Source organism: Mya arenaria, chromosome 11 (assembly GCF_026914265.1).
Source record: "Mya arenaria isolate MELC-2E11 chromosome 11, ASM2691426v1".
NCBI classification, from domain to species: Eukaryota; Metazoa; Mollusca; class Bivalvia; order Myida; family Myidae; genus Mya; species Mya arenaria.
The window spans coordinates 69323051-69346459 of NC_069132.1; the positions used below are offsets into that span (position 1 = coordinate 69323051).

Consider the following 23409-nt stretch of genomic DNA (forward strand, 5'->3'; position numbering starts at 1 on the left):
TGACATAAAAGATATTTGTCTATTTCAGTGTAGGATCGTATTTTATTTCACGAGTGTCATAGAAAAACATATTTTTATGAGTGGCGAAAGTGAAGTGATCTGTTTTGATCAAGGGGAAGTTACTACAATGGATTTTAAAAGTAGTTCTGAAAGTTGATATTTTCACTCCTTATTTCACAGTGAAAATATTAATTTGATATTTGTTATTTCACTCATAAAAGCATGAAAGAAAATATGTTAAATTCAGAATCCATCAAGTCTTTTTCAGTTTAAAGAGAGGCTTAAGTAACACTCATAAGTTTTGAAATCTGATCTAGGTGGTTATAAATTCTTACAGTTTTTTCATTGAACCATTCAATATCTGCTATCACAAACCTGCATAGCCCAGTCCAGGAGTTTCTCGTTGCGAGGAATTTTGACGCGCTCATGTTTAAGCCGTCCGACCCGGTACTCTCCTGTCTCTTCACGTCGAGGCTGGACACCGCGCTGACGTTCCATCTGCTGGTCACGACGACCCTGTAGCCACACTATCGCTCTAAAACAGACATAAAATATTTTCAGTTCACAGAAATAAACTTTGATTTAACCTAACAATTTGACAAGGAATGTACAGAACTTTGTTAAAGTTAACATCGTTGTTAATGTCATCATTGTTAACATTAAATTCCTGACTGCTCTGGAAGTGTAATGGATACACTCGTGATCTGCTGTATTTCTTACAATATTGGAGACAACTGTTTCAACTTTACTTGTTTATATTTAAATATTTGAGCAAATCATCAAATAATTCAAGTTTAAAAGTTAACAATGATGTTATTTATTAACCGAAAGAAACTTCTAAACAATTGGGCCATTGTTAAAATTCTGGTGTTCTTGTTAAAAAGTGGGAATACTTAACTCAAGATACATGTTCCAAGTTGCTTGAAATATCTTAAGCACAACAGGTTTAAGTGTTGTTTTTTCACATTGAGTGAAAATACTTGCTTAAAATTTATTTTATCAACCCTAACACAGTATTATCATAAAAATAATTTCCTTAAAAGTCTCCAAACTCTTTAAAAGGAGAAAAAAATACAATTTTATACGAAAAACGTATGTATAGCTTGCTGCTGTTATAAGAGATTTAAGATTATTTCAAGAAAATGGGACCGTTAATAATTCTACCCTAGAAACAAACTACAGCATGATAATAAGAACTTGTAACTTCCGTCAAAACCATGCAACATGTACAAACCATGTACAAACCAAATCTATAATGTACACAGGTAATGATATAATACCTGGATGTTCCAAAGGCTGTACAGGTGAAGTAGAGCTGCCGTGTGTCGAAGGAAAAGAGCATAGGGCACCATTTTGTCATGGTCTCACACCACGATGGCAGGGCACCACTTGCTAGCACCAGGGCATCCTGTGGGGCGTTAACAAAAATAGTTTAATTTATTGCTAAGAAATTTAATTCAGGATGAAATTCGAATGTGAAACATGACATCTGATTCTACAGCAATCCCTTTTCCAATATTCTTAGTGTCACTTCAATTATGTGCTTCATTCACTTGAGGGCTTATTACAAGACTGTTGTAACTCAACAGAAGGTGTTACAACAGTCTTGTGCTAAACCCTCGACTGTAGGTCTCGAAATACAATTGGATGTAACCTCCATATACATCAGTATCAGTACACCAACTACAATGAATTTTTTATGGCAAGGGAACCCGGAGTTGTTGTCAAAATTGAAAAGTTGTCCAATGCTACCATAACAAGCTGACAATTTTGTTACTCTTTCTAATTTAAAAGAATGATGAATAAAGTAAGCGTCAGATACCTTTGTCTGTTGAACGAGTTTGTTTGTGGCCTTCTTACTGATAAATTCCTCCACGTGTATATTCAAGCTGACATCCTCGTTGTTTAAAACTTAACAACAAATGAACTATTAACCACTACATCAATGACAACCTTTATAATCAATGCAATTTCTGTTTTAAATCTATTGAATTTCATTATAAACATCTAGATTTTATACATTGTTTGAAAAAGTATTATATAACTATCCACATTCCTACTATCCATTCATGGGAGAAAGTTCAAAAGCTAAAAAAAACACCTGAAATTAAGTGTTTCATTACTGATATGCCATTTGGCAGTACATTACATAGAAGAAATTTCTTAAAAAATATTAAATTTATTATAAATACCGAAAATGTTCACCTATGAAAGTGTAACACAAACAAATGGAGTGGCTTATACTAATATTTGACAATTGTCATTGTCAGCATTCCTTCTTAAAATTTTAAGATTTGAAATCACAGCTTTTCAGCTCACTCACCATATCTGTTATTTGGCGTGGAATTATCTCGCGTGAGGGCATACAGCCTCTGTAGAAGCTGGAGTACATGATCCACAGAGCAGGCCGCAGGATCTGCGGAGCGAGGAGCTTCCCACTCGGACACAATCTGCAAACCACCTGTGGACTCCTGCATGGCTAGGTCTGCCTTTGTTTCACCTTCACGTAATTCTCGATACATCAACCTGCAGTAAAAATGACACACACTCAATATAGCTTACAAGATATCTGTGTTTTGGAAACCTGCAGGTTCATTACTGCCTTATGTACACACATATTTATGTTAATTTCTATCCATCAGTAGCATAGTAATTGCTCTGAACAGAAACAAAATTGAAGCCTTTTTTATCAACTACAGGGCAATAACTTAAGTGTTACTTACCCAATCCAGATGAAACATGCGCGTGCACCACTGCACTTTAGTTATTCACGCTTCACATAAGTTTTATTAACTTCTGTGTTCAGATGGACAAATTATAGATTAGTTCATTAATCAAAGGGCGATAACAATAATATAGGAAAAATCTGGTGGAATCAAGCTGGCACAGACTCAAATCAGAATGTAGGCTAAAATGAGATCAGCTGTTTTTCATCCTTTGAAGGGAAGAGAGAAAGTACCCTTTAATGGGGGAAAATAGCATCGTTTTGGCAAAATGGGTTTAATACTACTAACATGATTCATATAATGTTCAACTTGTTTCCATACAGTTCATTCAACAAACTTATCTATATATTTATGAATAGCACTTTTATGCTACATTTGCTAAATATTCAGATTTTTTTTTTAATTGAAGGGGATTATTTTACCTAGTCATGGACAAAATATAATTATACTTTTTCTGGAGGTAAATGGGGCCAAATTATGGCCACAAAAAGGGAGGAAAAATACACTTAAATCTTCTCTAACATATGCAGATCATTGAATGACCCTTTTTTGGCAAAAATCGTATTCAATTCCATTACATAAGGATACAAGGATAGTCATTAATAACTAACATGAAGCTTGTTGTCATTCATCTATTATATTTCGTCAATTAATAATAGCACCTGGTTTGCTAAACCAATGGACTTTTCTTTAACCACAACGCATCATCTTAATTCCCATAAAAAGATAAAATGTCCAATGCAAAAGCAAGTTTATTAGCAGGGAATTCCAGTGTCATAAACAGGTGATGTAGCCTTTTATACCAGTACTCACGTGTATGTCGGTTCCCAGATGCGTTTGAGCCTGTCTGGGCGGGTGTGAGGCTGGCCGGCGACCAGTAAACGCTGGATGAAGTTGAATATACATGACTGATGGTCGTCTGTCAAAGCTACGGCCTCCTCACCAACCTGAAGTCGGAAGAACATGCCTTCTATTTGTTTTTTAGCACTAATCATTTCATGCATTGCCTACATGTTGTTTTTTTAAATATAGCTAACTGCTTTACACATTGGATTTAAACTAGGACATATTATTTTTGGATTTTTTTTTATTCAATGATTGAATAACTGACATATTGCCAATTGTTCAAAAGTTTGTTTAAATTAACAATGTTGTTAACAATGATATCTATACTCCTCTGGACAAAATTGGACATATTTGTGATCTACAGAAATTCTAACAAGGTTCTAGATTCCAGTTTCAACTGTATGTGTTTAATTTCAATATATGAACATGTTACAAAATAATTCACCTTTTAAACAATGCCTTTATCAAAGTTATTAACTTTACTTAAATTCTGAACATTCTACACCTTGTCTTATAAAGCCAATGAGTATTGGGATGACAAACACATTAAGTAATAAGTTCAGTCAGATTTTCAGTGTGCATTGTACATACCCCAGGCAGAGATGCCGGTGGTCGAAGGTAGATGACTATTCTTGGCTGATCACTAGGCTCCCGGGCCGGCTGGCTTGCCTCACCGCCATCACCACCTGTGGTAGTCGGAATAATTCCACAATATTAGTACTCTATCTTTAATAGGCTAATATCAATGTAAAAACTGTTCTGAGGCATTGGTAATTATGACTACACTTGTAGGTAAGGAACAAAGTTCATTTACAGTGGTCAAAATGAGCACAAGCCTTGCACGTAATATGCATTTGAGACTTGCTCAAATTCTGAATTTTACATAGCATGGCTGGTCAATATATTGAAACCAGGCGCTTGTATATGGATTTTGGCATGTTCATTCAGTAGTTTATCATATCGATGACTGTGTTTTGATGGTTTAATGCCAGACATCGCCTACTATTTCTATAATGACTTCAACCATCTTGCACTAAGCCCAGAATTAAAAAAAAAAAAATGAGGTGTTCAATATTAGTTTGCACTGTTTATCTTTGTTCATCCATACACTTGCTGAAGTTGAAACAACTGTTAGCTGCTTTTAGGCTGTCACCTTACAGTCCTATATCTTACTTAGCAGCCCCATATCTCACCTGGTTCAGGTATGGCTATGTCCTCTATCTGGTTGACGTTGGTGCGGCCAGGCCGGGGATCGAAGGCTGGAATAAGCGCGGAGAACTGGCGTTTGAGCACAAACTCATCATCCCAGGTCTTACGGCGCTCCCCGCGCAGCTCCACCTCCTCATCCTAGCAAAAAATTGGACACTCACATCAAGAAAACACCATACTATCTTTAATCAGTTATCATGTTTATAATAATAAAAATTTATCTGTATGGACAACATTTACGTAAATCAAATTTGTTGTTTGTCAGGTGCACCCAGTAAAGGTCACTGTGGCTTTTCTCTTTGACCGATTAACTTAATAATACATGATCTATGTGTATACCAAGTTTGAAGACTCCTCACTAAGTTTTTCAAGTTATTGATTGGGAACAGAAATGCCAGACAAAGTTATCCCTACATGTCTGTTATACTGACCAGGCGACATGGAATGGCAGACAAAATAAGATGAGGCAAAGTGATACAACGACTGTAACTGTCAAACATAGCTTGAACCTCAATCTAACTCAATATATCATAAACCATAAAGTAACAAAATTTAAAATCAAGATCAATGATACTTTTAAACAATTGAAGTCTGCAACCCCACTAAGATCCATACATAATGTGTTAATATCTTTACATGGTAAGTCAGGAGATGTGTAATTCAGCTACCAAGAGAACTCACCACAGCAAGGACATCATCAAAGTCATCTTCGTTCTCATCCTCGTTCTCATCATCATCATCATCCGGATCTGGGAGGTCATCGTCGTCCTCCAGGTCGGCTAGGAGCGCTGACGGACGATGGCCACACGCCTCCAGAAACTCATTATCACTCTCGCTGGATGTTGAGGTCAGGCTGCGTGTTAGGGCCTACAAATGCATGGTTCATAAATGAATATGTTAAGTCAACATTGTAGGGATTGATTCTGTACACTAATACAATGAAAACTAAAGGTAAAAACAATGCAGTCGCAAATTAAAAAAATAAACCCTGTTAGGCGGCACAAAGCAAGGGCCTAAATAACAATAAACTAGAGGCACAAATCTTTAAACACTACATACATAAATATAAACAAAATAGCTTTATTTATAAAAGATGTGATTATTGCCTTAATAGGTCATTAAAACGCAGGCTCACTGGATCACGAGTCTACCAGGGGCTTTACTGGTTTGAATGGACATAACCTCACACTTTTCCCATCATTTATCAATAATGAAAAATTCAAATTGAATCAGACTTATTTTCAAAGAAATAACATCTCTTGAGCAGTCTGGACTGTCACATTTTTGAATTCACTGACATGTGAAATCAAATATAAAACATAATAGCAAGCACATTTTAACAGGTAAAACCAGAGATAAGTTTTGAAAAGAATATTAAACAGAAGTCATAATAAAAATGTAATGACCAAAAAAAGCAAAAAAAACTTCGGAAAAACAATCTGAAATAATCCTTGTACTTACTAAAAAAATAAATAAATTTTGAATCTTTTTTAAGGAAGTTTCAAATTCATATGTCAAGTGCTGACTTATTAGTTTTTACTGCTGAAAAATGCCATACCTGACTCAATGAGGTAACATTGGCGACTGTCTGTGTGGTAGTCAGTGTGTTGGACGTGCTTGTCAACGATGAGGTCAAGTTTGGGAAACTCTGGGCCGCCGACAACAATGTGTCTGAAACATGATCACAGATATTGCAGAGTCATCTTAGCTAGCATTGTGACAATAAGAATCCTTTACTCTTTAACATAACCATATTTTATATACATTTAATCATACATGTAGGATCTACAGTCCTCATATAATACACAAGCCTTTGGTGATAAATGTATTTCCTTGCCAAAAATGATGCTGTTATATCTATATCTTATGGAAATATAGCCAGACTTTTGTGAAGGTAGTACTGGAGTAGCCAGCAGAGAGTTGTTTAAGATAATTTAAAACATGCAGATGCAACAGTCTTGTCTTATCATATTCAAATTGTGAACAAATTGCATTGTAATATCTAAACATTTCAAGTGTTTCGGAGTTATGGCTATTCCATTTAAACAAACAACCCAATCTAGGAGGGTAAGCTAAAGATTTTTTTTTAACCCTTAGGCTGCTGATGGCGATTTTAAAGGCTTTGCAAACAGCTTGGAACCAGACCAGACGCCGAGTAACTCGGCGTCTGGTCAGGTTCCAAGCTGTTTGCCACTCAGTCAATATATCCCAAAAGTTTTAAGTATATTGAAAGAAATTTAGAATAAACCAGACAACATTTTTGAGCAGACGACAATTTACCCAGCATGCAAAGGGTTAATGGAGGTTCCTGTTGTTTCTTGATTTCTTTACATTAAAACGGCACAACATAGGTTTATACAAACATCTATTGTTTTTTTTATTTAAATGCATTATTACATTTGACTCATTTCACTTAATGATCAAACCAAAAACAACAACATATGATTTAGGTCCAGATGAAAAATATAATAAGCCTTCATAATTGTTTTCTTAATTAATAGCTACATGACCACAATTCCCCAGTTAAAAAAACACACCAAAATATTGTTTAATCTGATGGGGTTTGGGGGTGTTTTGTTTTGATTGTTGATTGTCAAATGAGTTAAACATAAAAATGCATTCAAATTAAAAAAAAATTTGCATCAACCTATACTGTGATTAGTTAACTTCTGAATATGGACAGTCAAATTTGAAAGCTTGAGGTTGGTTGTATTTTCAAATGGAATAGCCCTTATTTTCCACCATAAGCTCTCTTTGCAGAGTTGCGAGAACTTTCTACACGTACCTGTCCAGTCACTTGGAGAATTACACGTGGACGGGAGAAGTCTCGCCAGACTGATAGCGTTGTTACTGCGTAGCATATTGTTTCCTGCGTTCCTCCTTGCAACAGCAGCGAAAGTCTCAAGCAGTGACATTGTTGAGTGCTCCATGCTGGCGGGAAGGTTCGGCACACTGACTGACATGGGGTTTGTGGGAGACACCCGTGTCGGGGCCTCTGTCTTGCTGGCGTTTACTTGATTTGTCTGCTCAACAGTCTTGGCCTTTGCTGATGCTATGAAAGAGTTGATAAGAACGAAATATAAAATTGACATTTACAGGGATGTGATTGACTTGGTAGCTGAAGGGCAGAAGCACCCTGCAGCAGAGGCAAAACTGATGCAAATGTGCATAATATACCTGGCAACAGCAGTTCAATTGGGATAATTTGAACTGTTTTTCAGTTATAGACAAGATTAAATCTTTCGTAGCATGACGCCGCCCACAACAAAACAATTGCTATCACAATATCCCTGATAATTCATTTCTTCAAAAAAAACACACAAGCTTGAAATGTTACATCTACAGTGATAATTTGTACAATTTTTCTCAATAGACAAGTGTCTGACTTTGAATAGAAGAATATCATGAAATCACATGATAGTTTCATCTGTGTTTACTTATTTCCATTTAAAATACATCATTTTTATATATACAATAATGTGTCTTAAAAATGTAATTACCTTCATCCTTGCTATGATCAGCTGACCTTGGAGTGGGAGTCACCCATGGGTGCTGCCCCACGTTAAAGGTTTGCCCCTCCCTACCACTCTCTCCGTCTCCATCCCGGGCCCACTCCTCCTCCTCCCCGCCCGCGGGCTCTTCCACAGAGGCCAATGGCATACGCAAGCCCATGTCGGAGGTTGCCAGGTTCATCATGCTCTCGGCAAGGTTCTCGGCAACCTGAACGAAACATTGCTGGCTGATTTTTGGAAATATACAACATGATCACCCTATGACAAAGAAATAATGATCCCAAATTAAATTTGGATAACTAATGCCCATGATGATTGCTTTCTTTGTTTAACAAAATAATTTCTTGAATCCAAGACCACTTGCACTTGTTTGTTACCATGTTACAAGGTTATCATGTGACTAGTCTCTCCATTGGTTTAACAGTTATGAATATTTATATCACGGTGGTTCATCCTAATGCCAATTAAATAAAATATGTGTACTAATTTAGTCTATAATACATGAACACAATAACATGATACATGTACTTCGAAATTTTATCTAAAAATGTTTTCTTTTTAACATGAATACTTTTTAACTACATATATCTTAACACAATGACCTGTCCCTTTCCGTAAAAATATTTTTTATGAACTTTAATACTTTTCAACTCCTTGTCATTGGCGTAATTATTGATTTTTAGCTCTTTTTTTCTGTTCCCATCAAGCTAATGAAATCCACATACATCTTCTGCGTTTTACCAGTAGTCTCTACCAATTTTTAAAAAACACAATTCACTCACAGATTTGACTGACTGTGTGAGGTTGTCTGCCGACGCGGCCTGTTCCGTAGCAGCTACAGACGCCGGGCTGTCCTTCACCTCATTAAGGCTGGGTGTAGAACTGCTTTTCCGGCTTGTCAACACACTCACCTGCATAAATATTCAATAAAACATACACATATTTGCTACAGTAATTGCTTAATAAGCATTTCCACATCATATATTTTTGCCTCTAAAATAGTTTTTAAACCTTTTGTGGCCCTTTTTCATTCTTAAATTTAGTGGAACTTGAATTTTGGGATAACTATTTAATTTCCTGTCTTCTGGAGAAAATGACAAATGTTAAAGTTTGGCAATTTCTAAAAAGTAAGCAGAAGCAGTTAATCTTAAACATTACAGGACATGGCCTGCATCCCTGAATGCCACATTACCTTTGCCTTTTCACCAGAGTTGGATGGGGTGGCGTTCGATTTGACCCCAGGGATTGGTGTTGTAGTGGGCTCAGTCTTCCCCAGAGCCTTGAGTCTCTCAGGGTCATGTGAGGGCGCCAGCTGGAGGTCAAACTTGCCCTCTGCGCCCATACGGTACGAGTTGGAGCCCGCAGAGTCCCACGTTATGTCTATCCAGCCTGCAAACAACAGGGACATAATTAGTTTTCAATGCTTTATTTTTGCACAATTGTAAGGTAATCCTGTGTTTAATGAGGGGCCAAAAGACAGCTCATGCATCAGCCCAAGTAAAAGTTGGACCACCACATCTATCACTTGTATGATTTTATTTAGGTATTTTTTTCACATCTGTGTGTAGCATATTCCAAATCAAAATCACAATAATTGGGTCGAGTACAAGGGATTTAGGCCTGAAGCAAATTTACGGGGCTTAGAAAAGCCATTTATATCCATTTCAATGTATTTCTAAGCAAAATGTCTAGCAAAAACAGACTCTAAAGCTATACAGAAACCTGAATTTGAAAGCCCTTAATCCTGATTGCGAGATTAATACAAAATTTCAACATCCGTGATATTTTCATTATTATGGAATATCAGTGCAATCTTGTAAGTTGATTTATATAGCAGAAATATTCCTACTGTTAAAAGACCGACACCCAGAGCCATCTCACCATTATGAAGTTCCCCGGAGACTGTTCCCTCTCCTGGTGGGCTGCCGTCCTGGTCCCGCCATTTCCAGTCCATCCCGCGCACGACACGGGCTCCTGGGCACATCTGCTTCAACACGTGACTACGGATGTGGCGCCGTTGACGACGTAACACTGCCTCAGCTTCTTTAGCAGCCTTACCTGACAAGCCACAAGCTAACAGTTGAATGACTGATTAAGTATTAAATAGATGATTGTAGATTTTTTCTCAATGAATTGTTTGATATTTATAGGCTTTAAGCTAAAGACTTATGGAAAGATGCTGCTCCCTGTCCTTTTTGGTAGCACCTACTGGAGACCAACATTGGCATCCTTTTGCCTTCTTAGCATTGAATGCTGAGATAATCAAACCATACCTTTGTTTTGCTTAAAAGATTATTATATGATTATAAAACGTACACACTTGATATATCTGGCAGTTGAAACATAACACTACCTTAAATAAGACATTTCTAACATTTTTTGTAAAATTTATCATACTTTAGTTCTTCACAGCCTGATACAATTTGCCCTGTAATCTCTTAGCACCCTGTCCCTTTTCTGCAACACCCTGGCTAAAACCCTAATTTACCATATTCAGTGTAACTGCAGGAATCTGTAGCAATTTAAATAATGCCAATGTCATATATTCTGAATTTTACAGCTTTAGCAACTGAAAATGAAGCATAGCTGCTAATAAGAATGATATTATTTCTTCACAAAAATAAAATTATAAAGAATACACTACGCACACCACAAAATACCACGAGTCCACTAACCTAAATCATCACAGACGCCTGTAAGTGTCCCATATATCTCAAACCCAGACAGTGACAGGTAGTGGGTCTGTCCGCTAGCATTCTTCCCATTCTGCTGTATCCTCACATGTCGCCAGCCCTGGGTCTCCTCTCGCGGGGCCACTAGCGGCCATGAGGCAGTCGACCTACATAAGTAATGCATCATCATATCAAATGTGTACAAGCCTTAGGCTTTTAAGGTACAAAGTCTATACAGATGCACAAAAGAAAAATTAATTATGATGCATAATTATATTAAACTCATTTGACTTTAATGATCAATACAAAAAAGTCCATGATTTGTGCACAGATAAATAATATTAGACTTCATAAATGGGGTTTTCAATTAAAACAATCAAGTGATCACAAATTCCCCAGTTAAAAAAAAGTGCTAAAATATCGCCTTACCCTGGTTCCATGAGGCTTGTGTCGTTCTTGTGCTCATACAGGGTCGTCCAGGTTGTTCCGTCCTTCGAGACTTGGAACAGCCAGTTACGCAGGGCAGACCTGGAAACAATACACATACATACATGGTCAATTGAGGCCGAAAAAAATAAAATGGTTTGGTTAGTGTAACATCCTTTTCAAAAACAGATAGGGCAGGTAGGCTTTGTATTTTATCTTTTTATTAGGCTTTATGTAAGAACATTATTGTCATCATAGGAGAATGGTGTTAAAATAATCTTCAGTATAAAGCTTTAAACGTTTTAAACTTGGTATTAAAACACACACATAAAAGATTTCTTTTTTTGCCAACTGACTATAAAAACGGTAGGGTCCATGTCTTTAATGTAGTTAAGGTCAGGTAACACAAACCAAATTATTTATTTTTTAGGCCTAAGGGTCGAGGGTAAAATGTAGGTCATTGATTTTATCTTTTTAAAATTAAAGAATCTTGGCTTGTTTTTAAAATGGAGCCTTAAAAGTATAAATCCAAAATTTCGCTTGATTACATCATTTCATTACATTTGATAAAAATATTAATCTTATTGGAATCCTTTCGTCCTAAATTTCTGCAATTGTCATTATTCTATGGACAATTTTCAACAGAGATGTATGCCAGAATAATAACACTAAAATCACTCAACTGTTACCAATGTATGCAGTATGTTACCTGCCATATCCACGCGCATGTCTGAGGGTGTAGCATGTGGGCAGGATCCATACACCAAGATCTATGGCAAACCAGGCTTTCCTGAAATATACATAAATATGCACAACACATTCAACTTACAATATCTGAAGTATTGATATAATACATGACTGTGCATGTCTACTGAGGTTGATGCAATATTGTACTAACTCAGTCTTACTGAAGTGATACTTTCTGAAAATGAGAGAATAATACTTCTTTATGGAGCGTCTCTCACCCCAATATCACAAAATAAACTAAGTCAAATCTCAATCTCATCCATAACTCATTTTACCACATAACTTAAATAATAAAATTTCTAAAATGTTTTTGTTTTTTTCGAATTTTTAAAAGCTCATTTTGTCCAAAAATATGTGAATAAAAAATTCTACAGAACAAAAATGTAATTGAGTACAACTCATTGTTCTTTAGCAATTACTCAAGTACATTAATCTTCTATGAACTATTTACCAAAGCCAAAGGGCTTTTTCAGCACATTCTTTTTCCTATAAAATATTGATCAAAGGTTTTTATCAGAGCATTCTATGGGAGAATTTTTTTTGTCAAAAACGTATATCATTTTTGATAACTTTTGATGTCATGTGATAAAATGAGTTGAGATAGAGATTGTGATTTGACTTATGTATATTTGTGATATTGGGGCCAGGATCGCTGATTATGAAAACAGTCTCAAGTCCAAGTCTAGACTCAGACTCAGACAGGCACATTAATCAAATTACAAAGAATAACTTTAAATTTTCAATTTTGCAAAAATAATTGTAAAGATTTGAGCAATCTCGAATAGTCATAAAATTCAGCAAATTCCATCAACAAATCTAAACTAGAAAGAAAGTTCCAATGAAATGAGCATTTGCAGTTTTGCCACTTGAATCTGAACTAAGACTTAATACAGTTCATAATCATGTCCTCAAGTGTAACGAAGTTGAGACAGCATGTACCTGTCATCATTAGTGTGGCAGTTGAGAGCAGCTGAATCCCGTGACAAGATATCCTCTAGTTTTCCATATGGCAGGTTCCGACCTTCAGACGCAGTGACCACCACAAGATTATACTGGCCCGGATTGATCCACTCAGCCACAGCCCTGGAGGAATTCACATTATAATATTAAACACACGCACACACATTCAGGGATCAAGCTAGACCTTGAAATATGGAGAAGTTTTCATCAAGTCACATTAAGTGCTATGGTTTATATAGATATGAACTTCTCCCTCATCTCATGATAGGGGTGAATTTGCATGAAGTCATGTTAAGTTTGATGGTTTATATAGATACATAAAACAAAGGAATTATAGAGTCAAATTTTCTTAAATACACATACATTCCATTAGTACCGATCCAGTACAGGAGTCCATTCTTGTCAAAGTCATGCTGGTGTCCAAACGTGATCTGACGACCCTCCTTCAGCTCCCGAACAAAGTTGAACGTTCCCCGATCAAAGTCATGCCACTGTTTTGCCACCTACAGACAAAGAATCATAGATAATATGCCACTGTTTTGCCACCTACATACAAAGAATCATAGATAATATGCCACTGTTTTGCCACCTACAGACAAATAATTATAGATAATATGCCACTGTTTTGCCACCTACAGACAAAGAATCATAGATAATATGCCACTGTTTTGCCACCTACAGACAAAGAATCATAGATAATATGGCACTGTTTTGCCACCTACAGACAAAGAATCATAGATAATATGCCACTGTTTTGCCACCTACAGACAAAGAATCATAGATAATATGCCACTGTTTTGCCACCTACAGACAAAGAATCATAGACACAGAATCATAGATAATATGGCACTGTTTTGCCACCTACAGACAAAGAATTATAGATAATATGCCACTGTTTTGCCACCTACAGACAAAGAATCATAGATAATATGCCACTGTTTTGCCACCTACAGACAAATAATCATAGATAATATGCCACTGTTTTGCCACCTACAGACAAAGAATCATAGATAATATGCCACTGTTTTGCCACCTACAGACAAAGAATCATAGACACAGAATCATAGATAATATGGCACTGTTTTGTCACCGATATACAAAGAATCATAGATTAATCTCCCACAGTTTTCGACCTACATACACAGAATGTACTGAACATTAGACAAAAGATAAAAGAGCAAATTGATGGTGGAGAAAACTGATTGGTCACTTTTTTCAACCTCTTTCAGTTGGACTTAAAACAACAACAAAAGCATATCAAAGGAAATGCTAATGATCGTCTGTGATTTTTTCAGACAAAGGGCATCACTCAACAGTTATTACAGCATGAGATATGGGCCTTGCATTACATATGTACATTGTTTCTGGCAACATGTATACCAAGTTTTATAGGAATATATTTTTTGTTTTTTCGGCTCATGCCCAAGGTAGAAGAATTTGCACGACAACAATGATGTTCACAACAACACTAAAGTCACATGACTGACATTTTTTCTTGGATAAAGTGAACAGCTAAAACTAAAGACTTCATGAAAAACTTCAGAGACTTCCATATATTTAGCGATAATCTCAAAGTCATTACAAAGAAAAGAATCAGATGACCAACCATTTTGAGAAGGTATTTTTCTAGAGCTGCCACGGTGGTAAGAGGCTCCATTTTTAAGTTTCGCCCAGACCTGTCAATCAGGCTGGTCTCCCCTGGTGCACGCTCCAACTGGAAACGGATCTTCCGGGAAAATATCTGAAACACACAGGTCATATAAATCACCACAGGCTTGATTCAAAATTATTTTATTATGCTGAGTCATCCAAGTCAGAAGTTTGGATCAAGGCCCACAAGCCCAGACACTAGTTTTTGTCATCAAATATTTGTCAACAAGCTGTAGTGTATAAAGCTAGCCCACAAAGCATTTTACCAGTGCAGGGCTTGAGAGCCTGTGCTAATTATAATAAATGGCTAATACAAATGGCATTTCTACAAAACAACTTTTTTGTGCAAGAAGAAGAGGCCAATGAGGGCCTATTGGCATGACTTTTTTGGTAATGTTTTTTTCAAAAGCATGTACATACTAGTTGTAGGCAATATTTCAATATTCTGAACCCACGTTCAAAGGGAAGCAATCAGTGAACAATATATTAGTAACAAAGGGCACAGGGAGAGAAACACTACAAAAATACACAACTATGTACAAGTTGTCTGCCTTAGACAAGGAACAAAGCTCTCATGGATATCTATTTACTGTTTAAGTTTGATCGAGATAAAAACAAAACTGAAGACAGTATCACGTTCACAAGCAAATTGTTTCGGGAAAAACGTAAGGACAATGGACACCACGCCATGGCAAAATCTCCTCTGACCTTTGGCCAGGAGAGCTAAAACTCAAGTATTACAGACAAACCACATACCTGAAGCCCATATCCTCCAGCTCCTCTGACCTTTGGCCAGGAGAGCTAAAACTCAAGTATTACAGACAAACCACATACCTGAAGCCCATATCCTCCAGCTCCTCTGACCTTTGGCCAGGAGAGCTAAAACTCAAGTATTACAGACAAACCACATACCTGAAGCCCATATCCTCCAGCTCCTCTGACCTTTGGCCAGGAGAGCTAAAACTCAAGTATTACAGACAAACCACATACCTGAAGCCCATATCCTCCAGCTCCTCTGACCTTTGGCCAGGAGAGCTAAAACTCAAGTATTACAGACAAACCACATACCTGAAGCCCATATCCTCCAGCTCCTCTGACCTTTGGCCAGGAGAGCTAAAACTCAAGTATTACAGACAAACCACATACCTGAAGCCCATATCCTCCAGTTCCTCTGACCTTTTGCCAGGAGAGCTAAAACTCAAGTATTACAGACAAACCACATACCTGAAGCCCATATCCTCCAGCTCCTCTGACCTTTGGCCAGGAGAGCTAAAACTCAAGTATTACAGACAAACCACATACCTGAAGCCCATATCCTCCAGCTCCTCTGACCTTTGGCCAGGAGAGCTAAAACTCAAGTATTACAGACAAACCACATACCTGAAGCCCATATCCTCCAGCTCCATTGAGATCATAGCTATAAACTGGCAGTTTCTCTATAGACTCGAATACAGCAACAAGCTTGCGTGTCAGGCACACTGCTGGGGAGATTTCACTGCAAGATAAAATCAGACAGTATTTAGTGGATCTTGCAGATTTGTGTTAAATTTTATTTCGGTTTCAATAGATTTTACTTACTACGAATCAAGTGTGTGCGATGTTTTATTACTGAAGTCTAGATGAGCAGTAATTTTAGATCAAAGTTGACGTCCAATATTTTCTCTGAAAATTATGTCTTTGAGGATTGTTTGTTTCCATTTTTAATTAGAAGTCTTGCACATATTTAATTACGCTTTATTGTAATTTCATAATGTAATTTTTATAAACCATAAAGTAAAAGAAATAAAAAGTGGAGTGTTGTTAGACTCATTTTGCATTGGGTGAGCCTTGATAGAATTTTGCCTATAGATCTTTCCAGTGTGCATGAATAAATCGGTATATATCTACAAGTGAATGTTTGCAATAGCTACTATTATAAATGCAAAGGGTACTCACTTTTCTCTATCTTTGAACACAAGTCTGAAGATGTTTATTCTCTCCTTAGTTCTCTTTTGGCTGCCTTTCGTGTTGGACTCCTCTATATTCTGTAAAAACAAACCCACAAAATTTAAGAATTTCTGGCCATTTCCAAAAGCTTACTACATCAATTAGTTCAATCTGTTGAGTGCAACATGGGATGTATCAAGAATGTCATGTAGAGAATCATCATGCTTGATTGTTGCAGTTATTAAGTTAAAACTTGGACATAACCCAGATATTATTACAGGAATATCTCTTGCAACATCTGTACCAAGTTTTATTAAATGTCTTGTTTTATTTTGGAGTTATGGCCACTTAAGCCAAGATTCACGTTTTTGCAAGTAGACATTTTGACCAGTTAGGCCAAGACTAACTTTATGGTCAGTTAGGCCAAGGTTAACATTATGGCCAGTAAGATGTTAATGGTAGTGCTTGTTAGGCCAAGGTTACCGCTATGGCCAATTAGGCCATGGTTATATTATGGCCAGTTAGGTGTTAACGGTATCGCAAGTTAGGCCAAGGTTACCATTATGGCCAGTAAGGCCAAGCTTAACGGTATCACAAGTTAGGCCAAGGATACCATTATGGCCAGTTAAGGCCAAGGTTAACAGTATCACCAGTTAGGCCAAGGTTAACGTTATGGCCAGATAGGCCAAGGTTTACGGTATCACCAGTTAGGCCAAGGTTAACATTATGGCCAGTAAGGCCAGGGACAAGTTAGGCCAAGGTTAATGTTTTGGCCAGTTAGGCCAAGGTTAACAGTATCACCAGTTAGGCCAAGGTTAATGTTATGGCCAGTTAGGCCAAGGTTAACAGTATCACCAGTTAGGCCAAGATTAACAGTATCACCAGTAAGGCCAATGTTAATGTTATGGCCAGTAAGGCCAAGGACAAGTTAGGCCAAGGTTAATTTTTTGGCCAGTTAGGCCAAGGTTAACAGTATCACCAGTTAGGCCAAGATTAAAAGTATCACCAGTAAGGCCAAGGTTAACGTTATGGCCAGTTAGGCCAAGGTTAACGTTATGGCCAATTAGGCCAAGGTCAACAGCATCACCAATTAGGCCAAGGTTAACGGTATGGCCAGTTAGGCCAAGGTTAACATTTTTGCACTACAACACCAATGCTAACAACAACACCGAGGCTATCACAATACCACAACTTCTTTTCTCTAAAAACAGATAACCTTACAAGCAAGACCATTGCGTACGTGGATGCTCGCACTGCAATCACTGTACATTCTTCTTTGTTTGGTATGCAGTCAGCATATTTAGCTACTCCTTTATCTTGTCACCTTTATGCATGAACTCAATATTTGCTTGTATTTCTATATGCAGTCATAGCATTATTGCACTAGGGCGATGACCTGTGGCAGTTTTTTTTTAGAGATGCACTCTAACTCCCAATTAAGATGTACTATAATAAATACATTTGTTTTAATTTACCAAAAAGGATGAATAAATATCAAAAACAGTGGTTCTTATGAAGGATACGGTGTTTAATTTGAAAGAAAGGTGCAGAAAACACAGTATTTCTACCTTATGAGACAATAGCAGATCACTGTAAATCTTTGCGTTTTCAGCGATTAAATACACGGTTACAATCTTGTTATCAGTAATTGATATTTTCCATAAATGCATTATTTAGTAAGTAGTTGAAGGTTTATCACTCAAAAATTATTGATTTCAAATATGAGTGCCACTTTCAATTCAACACAATATGGAACAAAATGGACAAATATCAATCAATACAATGTGTTTATAATGTGGAGAGGATAAAAGTGATCATATGTTGACTTACGTTTGTCAGGACATTGAGTAGAGTCTGTACAAGTCCACTGGAGTAGAGCTCAAATGCTGATACAGTATGTTCATCTTGTAACAGGCCAGCTAGTTTCTTGAGGGCTAGTCTCATTTCCTCAGCCCACATCTCACTGCCATCAACACCCTGTGGAGAAATAGAAACTTCATTAGAAAAGCTTCTTTAGTTGAGCTCAAAGACAAAGACAGTATGTCCATCCAGTACCAGGCCAGCTAGTTCCTCAATGGCTAGACCCATTTTCTCCGCCCACATTTCACTACCATCAACACACTGTGGAGAAATTAAGACTACATTTGGAAGGCTACCACAGCAGTTGGGCAACTGGCCTTGAGCTTAAAGGCAATGTCCATCCAGTAAAAGGCCAGCTAGTTTCACTTTCTCTCCCCACATCTAACTGCCATTCACACCCTGGAGGGAATAGCAACCTTTTTGAGGGGTAACTTAAGTCCAGCTGTACCATGTATGGTATGTAATCAATACTTATTAATTTACAAAGTTTAAATCTAGTAAATCTTAAACAATCAATGATTGAATCTCATCTTCAATTATGGATTTATATTACTATCTATGTATCTAAGAACATAAAAATCACCTTGACTTGAGTTATCTGCTTGGCACAAGCGGCCTCCAGTTGTTGAACTATGACCTTCATCTTGTTCACAACGCCCCTTGGTGTGGACTCCGCGACCTTGAAATACTCGTTGTAGAGGTCTCTGGCCAGCAACCGCACCTGAACAAGAAACATACAGAGGGTAAATAAGGAGGGTATTAACTTTCTGAGTCTAACAATATGATCCAATAGAACAAATTCAGGCTTCAAAACTGATTCATCATCACTTTTTTACCTGAAGCTTGGATCTTGTTAAGGCCAATGTGAATGTCTTATATCAAACATACCTTAGACCGCAAGGCATCCACAAGAGAGCGGAACTTCTTGCTCTTCTTCCCACCCCAGCCGGCGGAAAACTCCGGCCCAAGTGACGTCTCCGCTGTGAAGGAATGCTTCGTGCCTCGGTTTGATTCAAAAACAAACCCTGCCAGGTCCTCTTTTAGTATGGTGGCTTGCTGTGAAATACAGACACAATACTTGTATGATTTTTATTTTTTTATTTTTAGGAAAATAACCTGTTTAGTTCTAACAGTAAAGTAATATTAAGTAGAAACAAATTTTGATTGTCAGGTAATGTCAGTATTTGTTGACATGTTTTTGACAAGTATAAATCTCGGAATTGTTAAGACTGGTTTATGTCATGTATTTGAGAAAAACCAGTTTTGGTGAATTAAGTTTTGATAACCAGTCTGTTCCAAAATGCAACAATTTATAAAGATTTTTAGTGTAACTGTGACAACAACAGTAAGCTTAAGTGAATGTGGGAGTCAAGCAAGGTGTCAGCTTCATCAAAGAATCTTAGTAGTCTTAACTTCAAAAATCATTAATCTGTACGAATACTTTATTTCAAATGGCAACAAGTTGAAAGAAATTTTCTCAACAACATAAATACTGACTTAACCTCAGGGGCCAATTTCTCGAAAACTACTTTAAGTCTGTTATAACAGCATCAAGCTAAGCTGACTATTTTGGTTCTTCTATAATTTTGATATATTATTTTTTTGGAGAAGTTTTTTTACTGTTTATTGTAGTTATCTATCTCCTTGATCATTGGGAAAAAAGTTAAATTTATCAAAATCAGTAAAATTAATGTTAAGGTATGAGATATTATTATTGAACAAAATAAGCTACTTAAGTCTGTTAAGCTTAAGAAGTTTCCAGAAATTAGGGCTTGGTCTAACAAATAAATTAGATTTTTTTTTAAAAAACATATGGATCTAAATTTCTGTTATGTGAGATCACAAAAAATCAAAACAAATCAGCTTGAAAGATTCTCCTGGCTGAGAGGCTCAAACACACCAAACATTACCAGTTCTGATAATTTCTAGTCTTATTGTCGAAGTTTAGCAAGAAAATTGGAACCACTGAAGACTTGATTATTTAAGTGAGCTTTAATTTATATTTAAGCGGGTAGGCACCCCATTTTTTCATGAGTGTAAATTGAAATTATCAAATTTCGAAGTTCACAAGATGAAGTATAATCAAATTATCAATAAAACAAACAATTTTTGTATTACCAAAACTCATCCAAAATGTAATCAAATAGTATTTAATCTGAAAAGGACACCAAAATATATTGTTAACATCACATCAGTTTGGAAATGACATAAATTTTGTCCCAGCGGTGTGCCAGATGACGTCCAAATTGGATGGCAAAACCGCGGTAAATTTCCATAACAGTCACTGATACCAAAATGTTATTTTCACTTTTCCAAACAGTGTAGTGTCAATGATACATCCTGTTAACCTTCTCTAAACCATCAGAAGGCATACAACAAAACGCTGGCATGCATCAACACTGCAGTCAATATACTCACATGCTGTCCATCGGAGTTCTGTACATGCAGCTCGCCCTCCTTGCGGCAGGATATAGCCCAGTTGCCCACGAGAATACGGCCCGGATTCACTGTGGACAATATGGGCTGACTGGGCGTACCCAGCCTGATCTGGCTTCGGGCTCGCTGAAGCTTCTCCAGAAATTCACCTCGATTCTCTGAACTGTCAGATCCACCTGTACAAAAAATGACTAGTACAGGACCAGTATTCATAAAACCTCTTATGTACTTTTTTAACATAAGTCTTTGAAGTCATGTTAAAAGAAAATTATGTTAAAGTGTTTTTAACATAATTTTTTTCAGATGTTATTACATTAAACAGATCTCTCAAATCTTGTAAGAAATTCAACAGATCACAACTCTATCCATTAAATTTAAAGAGCAGTAACAATTTGAAAGTTAACAACCATGCTGTTATCAACAGTGTTAACCTTCAAAAGTTCTGAACAATGGGCACAATGTTTACAACTCCACACAGAATTTAGGAGTTTTATCTTACTCATACCAAGCCCTCAATATTTAGAACATACCTTCAGGACTGCCACTTGAGTACATCGTGGCAAGCTTGCTGTCCAGGATAAAGCGGAACCAGCCATTAGATCCATTAGAGAGCTCAAGGGCGGCCGCGTCACTCCAGAGGTAGAGGCAGTCACGCCCCCGGACTAGGCTCCAGTCGCGCCAGTGGTACGGGCGGCCCTGGACAATCTCTGTTGCATCCTCCGTACGCCCACTGTCCTCCTCCTGAATTAGGTTTAAGAGTCTTCAGGGATTTCTCTTATGCAGAAAACCCAAGCCACTGACTAACTTTTCAAGCAAGGGACTCCTGTAGGACCCCAAAATAAACTACCATGGAGTCAGTGACCACAATGTGTCTAGCATGTGACCCCAAGCCAAAAAGTCTTAGAGAAACCTCTAATGTTGACATTTTTTCATGCTCTTTCGCACAACCTTATACTGCCTGTATAAAATAATTTGTACCAGTGTTTGAAGAATATCATCACAACTTTCTTCAAAGGAGTTATTCAAACCTCCTTCATAAGTTTGTTAAAGTTTGAAAATTTCTTACATTGAATCAATACAATCAAGATTATACACTTGAATCATTTTGTATGTCTTCACTTTTCGTGATTTCCCTCATTCCACAATGCTTTTTCATGTGATTCCAGTGTGGATAGGAACCGCCTTTTTAATAGTAGTCGAGGGTTGCCAAGTTACTGGCTATTCAGCATGCCTGAAGGTTGAAATTTCCCAATAGTACCAAAATACATGATTGATATTTTTTCTTTCAAACCTGCTTTTGTTAAGTTATGTCATGACGTAATAATTTGAAATCACAGTTGGCTTCAAATAATTTGTAAGAACTTTTTCTTAAATTTAAAAAAGATAACTTTTTAACTTTATTGTCTTTAAATGATATCGGATGTGTTTTTTCTCTTTCAATTATTCATAATTTAAATTGCATACAATTCAACATTAATATATTTCAACTGGCGTGTTGATGTATGTGACTCATCTTCTATTTGGGGTAGCAGATCTAATTTTCCAGCACTGGTCACATGATCGGAATTATAATACAAACACAAACATCTACTACTGGATTACCTTTTCTGTTCCCATTCCGGTCTCCTCCTCCATCTCCGGCCCAGCAAGGGACAAAACCTTGCCAAACAGTCCAAGACGAGCAAAGTGATCAAGGAAAAGTTCTCCCCCTTTCTTCATCACATCCTCGATGATTTGCAGAGTGGTCAGGTGACCATCGTCATCATCCTGGAATATTAACATGCTCCATTTGTATTGTATATCGAAACCGTGACGTTCATATTGTATATATTGCAAGGGGGTTATGACGTCATTGTTTGATTCAATATTGATACACTCTAACTGGATTGGCACAATGTCATTTTGCAATGGTAAAGGATGTTACAGTGATCAGCTTTTCTTTTATATATAGTTTATAGCCTTTTTTTAAATTAATAATCAGTTCAATGATATACCTAATTTTTAATCCTGATAAATAATTATTTGAAGTTTTGAAATAAGGATCATGTGTAAATGAGAGCACGCTTGCAAATTTCCCAATAAGCAGTAGCGCCTTTCATAAAATTTGCTTGCATGCATTTCTGCATTACATGAAGCATGAACACAAAAATAAAATGCTGTTTGGACGGAAGCAATGGGGCCAAAATACTTGTATTATCCTAATTATATGCATACAATCAAAATCAAATTGAATATAGTATTAAAAACTTCTTCATCAACATCTACATTGTCAGCTTTACCCACCTCGTGATCTAGGACATTTGTAAGCACTTCCGTCAGCGAGGCTGGGAAACTTGTACCAACGGGTTCATCCCCATGGTCACACAGCGACAACAACAACGGAGCTTCCATATAGTGAACCATCTTCTTGATCAGGGAGAGGCTGGACTTTCTGAGTCA

At 37.0% G+C, this 23409-nt stretch overlaps 1 protein-coding gene and 1 long non-coding RNA gene across 3 annotated transcripts in view; both read right to left on the minus strand.

Moving 5' to 3' along the window:
* Positions 1 to 23409, minus strand: part of LOC128208973 (uncharacterized) — a 57651-nt gene that overhangs the window by 21986 nt on the left and 12256 nt on the right. The window lies entirely within an intron of this gene.
* LOC128208971 (E3 ubiquitin-protein ligase HECTD1-like) overlaps positions 1 to 23409 on the minus strand; it is a 43666-nt gene that overhangs the window by 7147 nt on the left and 13110 nt on the right. The window contains exons 9-37 of one of the 2 annotated variants that reach the window (XM_052912741.1): positions 23254 to 23401; positions 22573 to 22737; positions 21501 to 21711; positions 20953 to 21146; positions 19423 to 19590; positions 19118 to 19255; positions 18505 to 18651; positions 16684 to 16772; positions 16129 to 16243; positions 14705 to 14839; positions 13462 to 13601; positions 13078 to 13221; positions 12101 to 12181; positions 11395 to 11493; positions 10969 to 11132; positions 10175 to 10351; positions 9486 to 9673; positions 9076 to 9204; positions 8282 to 8501; positions 7567 to 7833; positions 6340 to 6452; positions 5463 to 5648; positions 4766 to 4919; positions 4164 to 4258; positions 3540 to 3673; positions 2324 to 2526; positions 1823 to 1911; positions 1281 to 1408; positions 376 to 535 (exon numbers count right to left, since the gene is read on the minus strand). In XM_052912741.1, the coding sequence (XP_052768701.1) occupies positions 376 to 535; positions 1281 to 1408; positions 1823 to 1911; positions 2324 to 2526; positions 3540 to 3673; positions 4164 to 4258; positions 4766 to 4919; positions 5463 to 5648; positions 6340 to 6452; positions 7567 to 7833; positions 8282 to 8501; positions 9076 to 9204; positions 9486 to 9673; positions 10175 to 10351; positions 10969 to 11132; positions 11395 to 11493; positions 12101 to 12181; positions 13078 to 13221; positions 13462 to 13601; positions 14705 to 14839; positions 16129 to 16243; positions 16684 to 16772; positions 18505 to 18651; positions 19118 to 19255; positions 19423 to 19590; positions 20953 to 21146; positions 21501 to 21711; positions 22573 to 22737; positions 23254 to 23401 (4381 nt within the window). Of the gene's footprint in view, positions 1 to 375; positions 536 to 1280; positions 1409 to 1822; positions 1912 to 2323; positions 2527 to 3539; positions 3674 to 4163; positions 4259 to 4765; positions 4920 to 5462; positions 5649 to 6339; positions 6453 to 7566; positions 7834 to 8281; positions 8502 to 9075; positions 9205 to 9485; positions 9683 to 10174; positions 10352 to 10968; positions 11133 to 11394; positions 11494 to 12100; positions 12182 to 13077; positions 13222 to 13461; positions 13602 to 14704; positions 14840 to 16128; positions 16244 to 16683; positions 16773 to 18504; positions 18652 to 19117; positions 19256 to 19422; positions 19591 to 20952; positions 21147 to 21500; positions 21712 to 22572; positions 22738 to 23253; positions 23402 to 23409 lie in introns of both variants that reach the window. The other variant, XM_052912740.1, reaches the window with a different exon arrangement.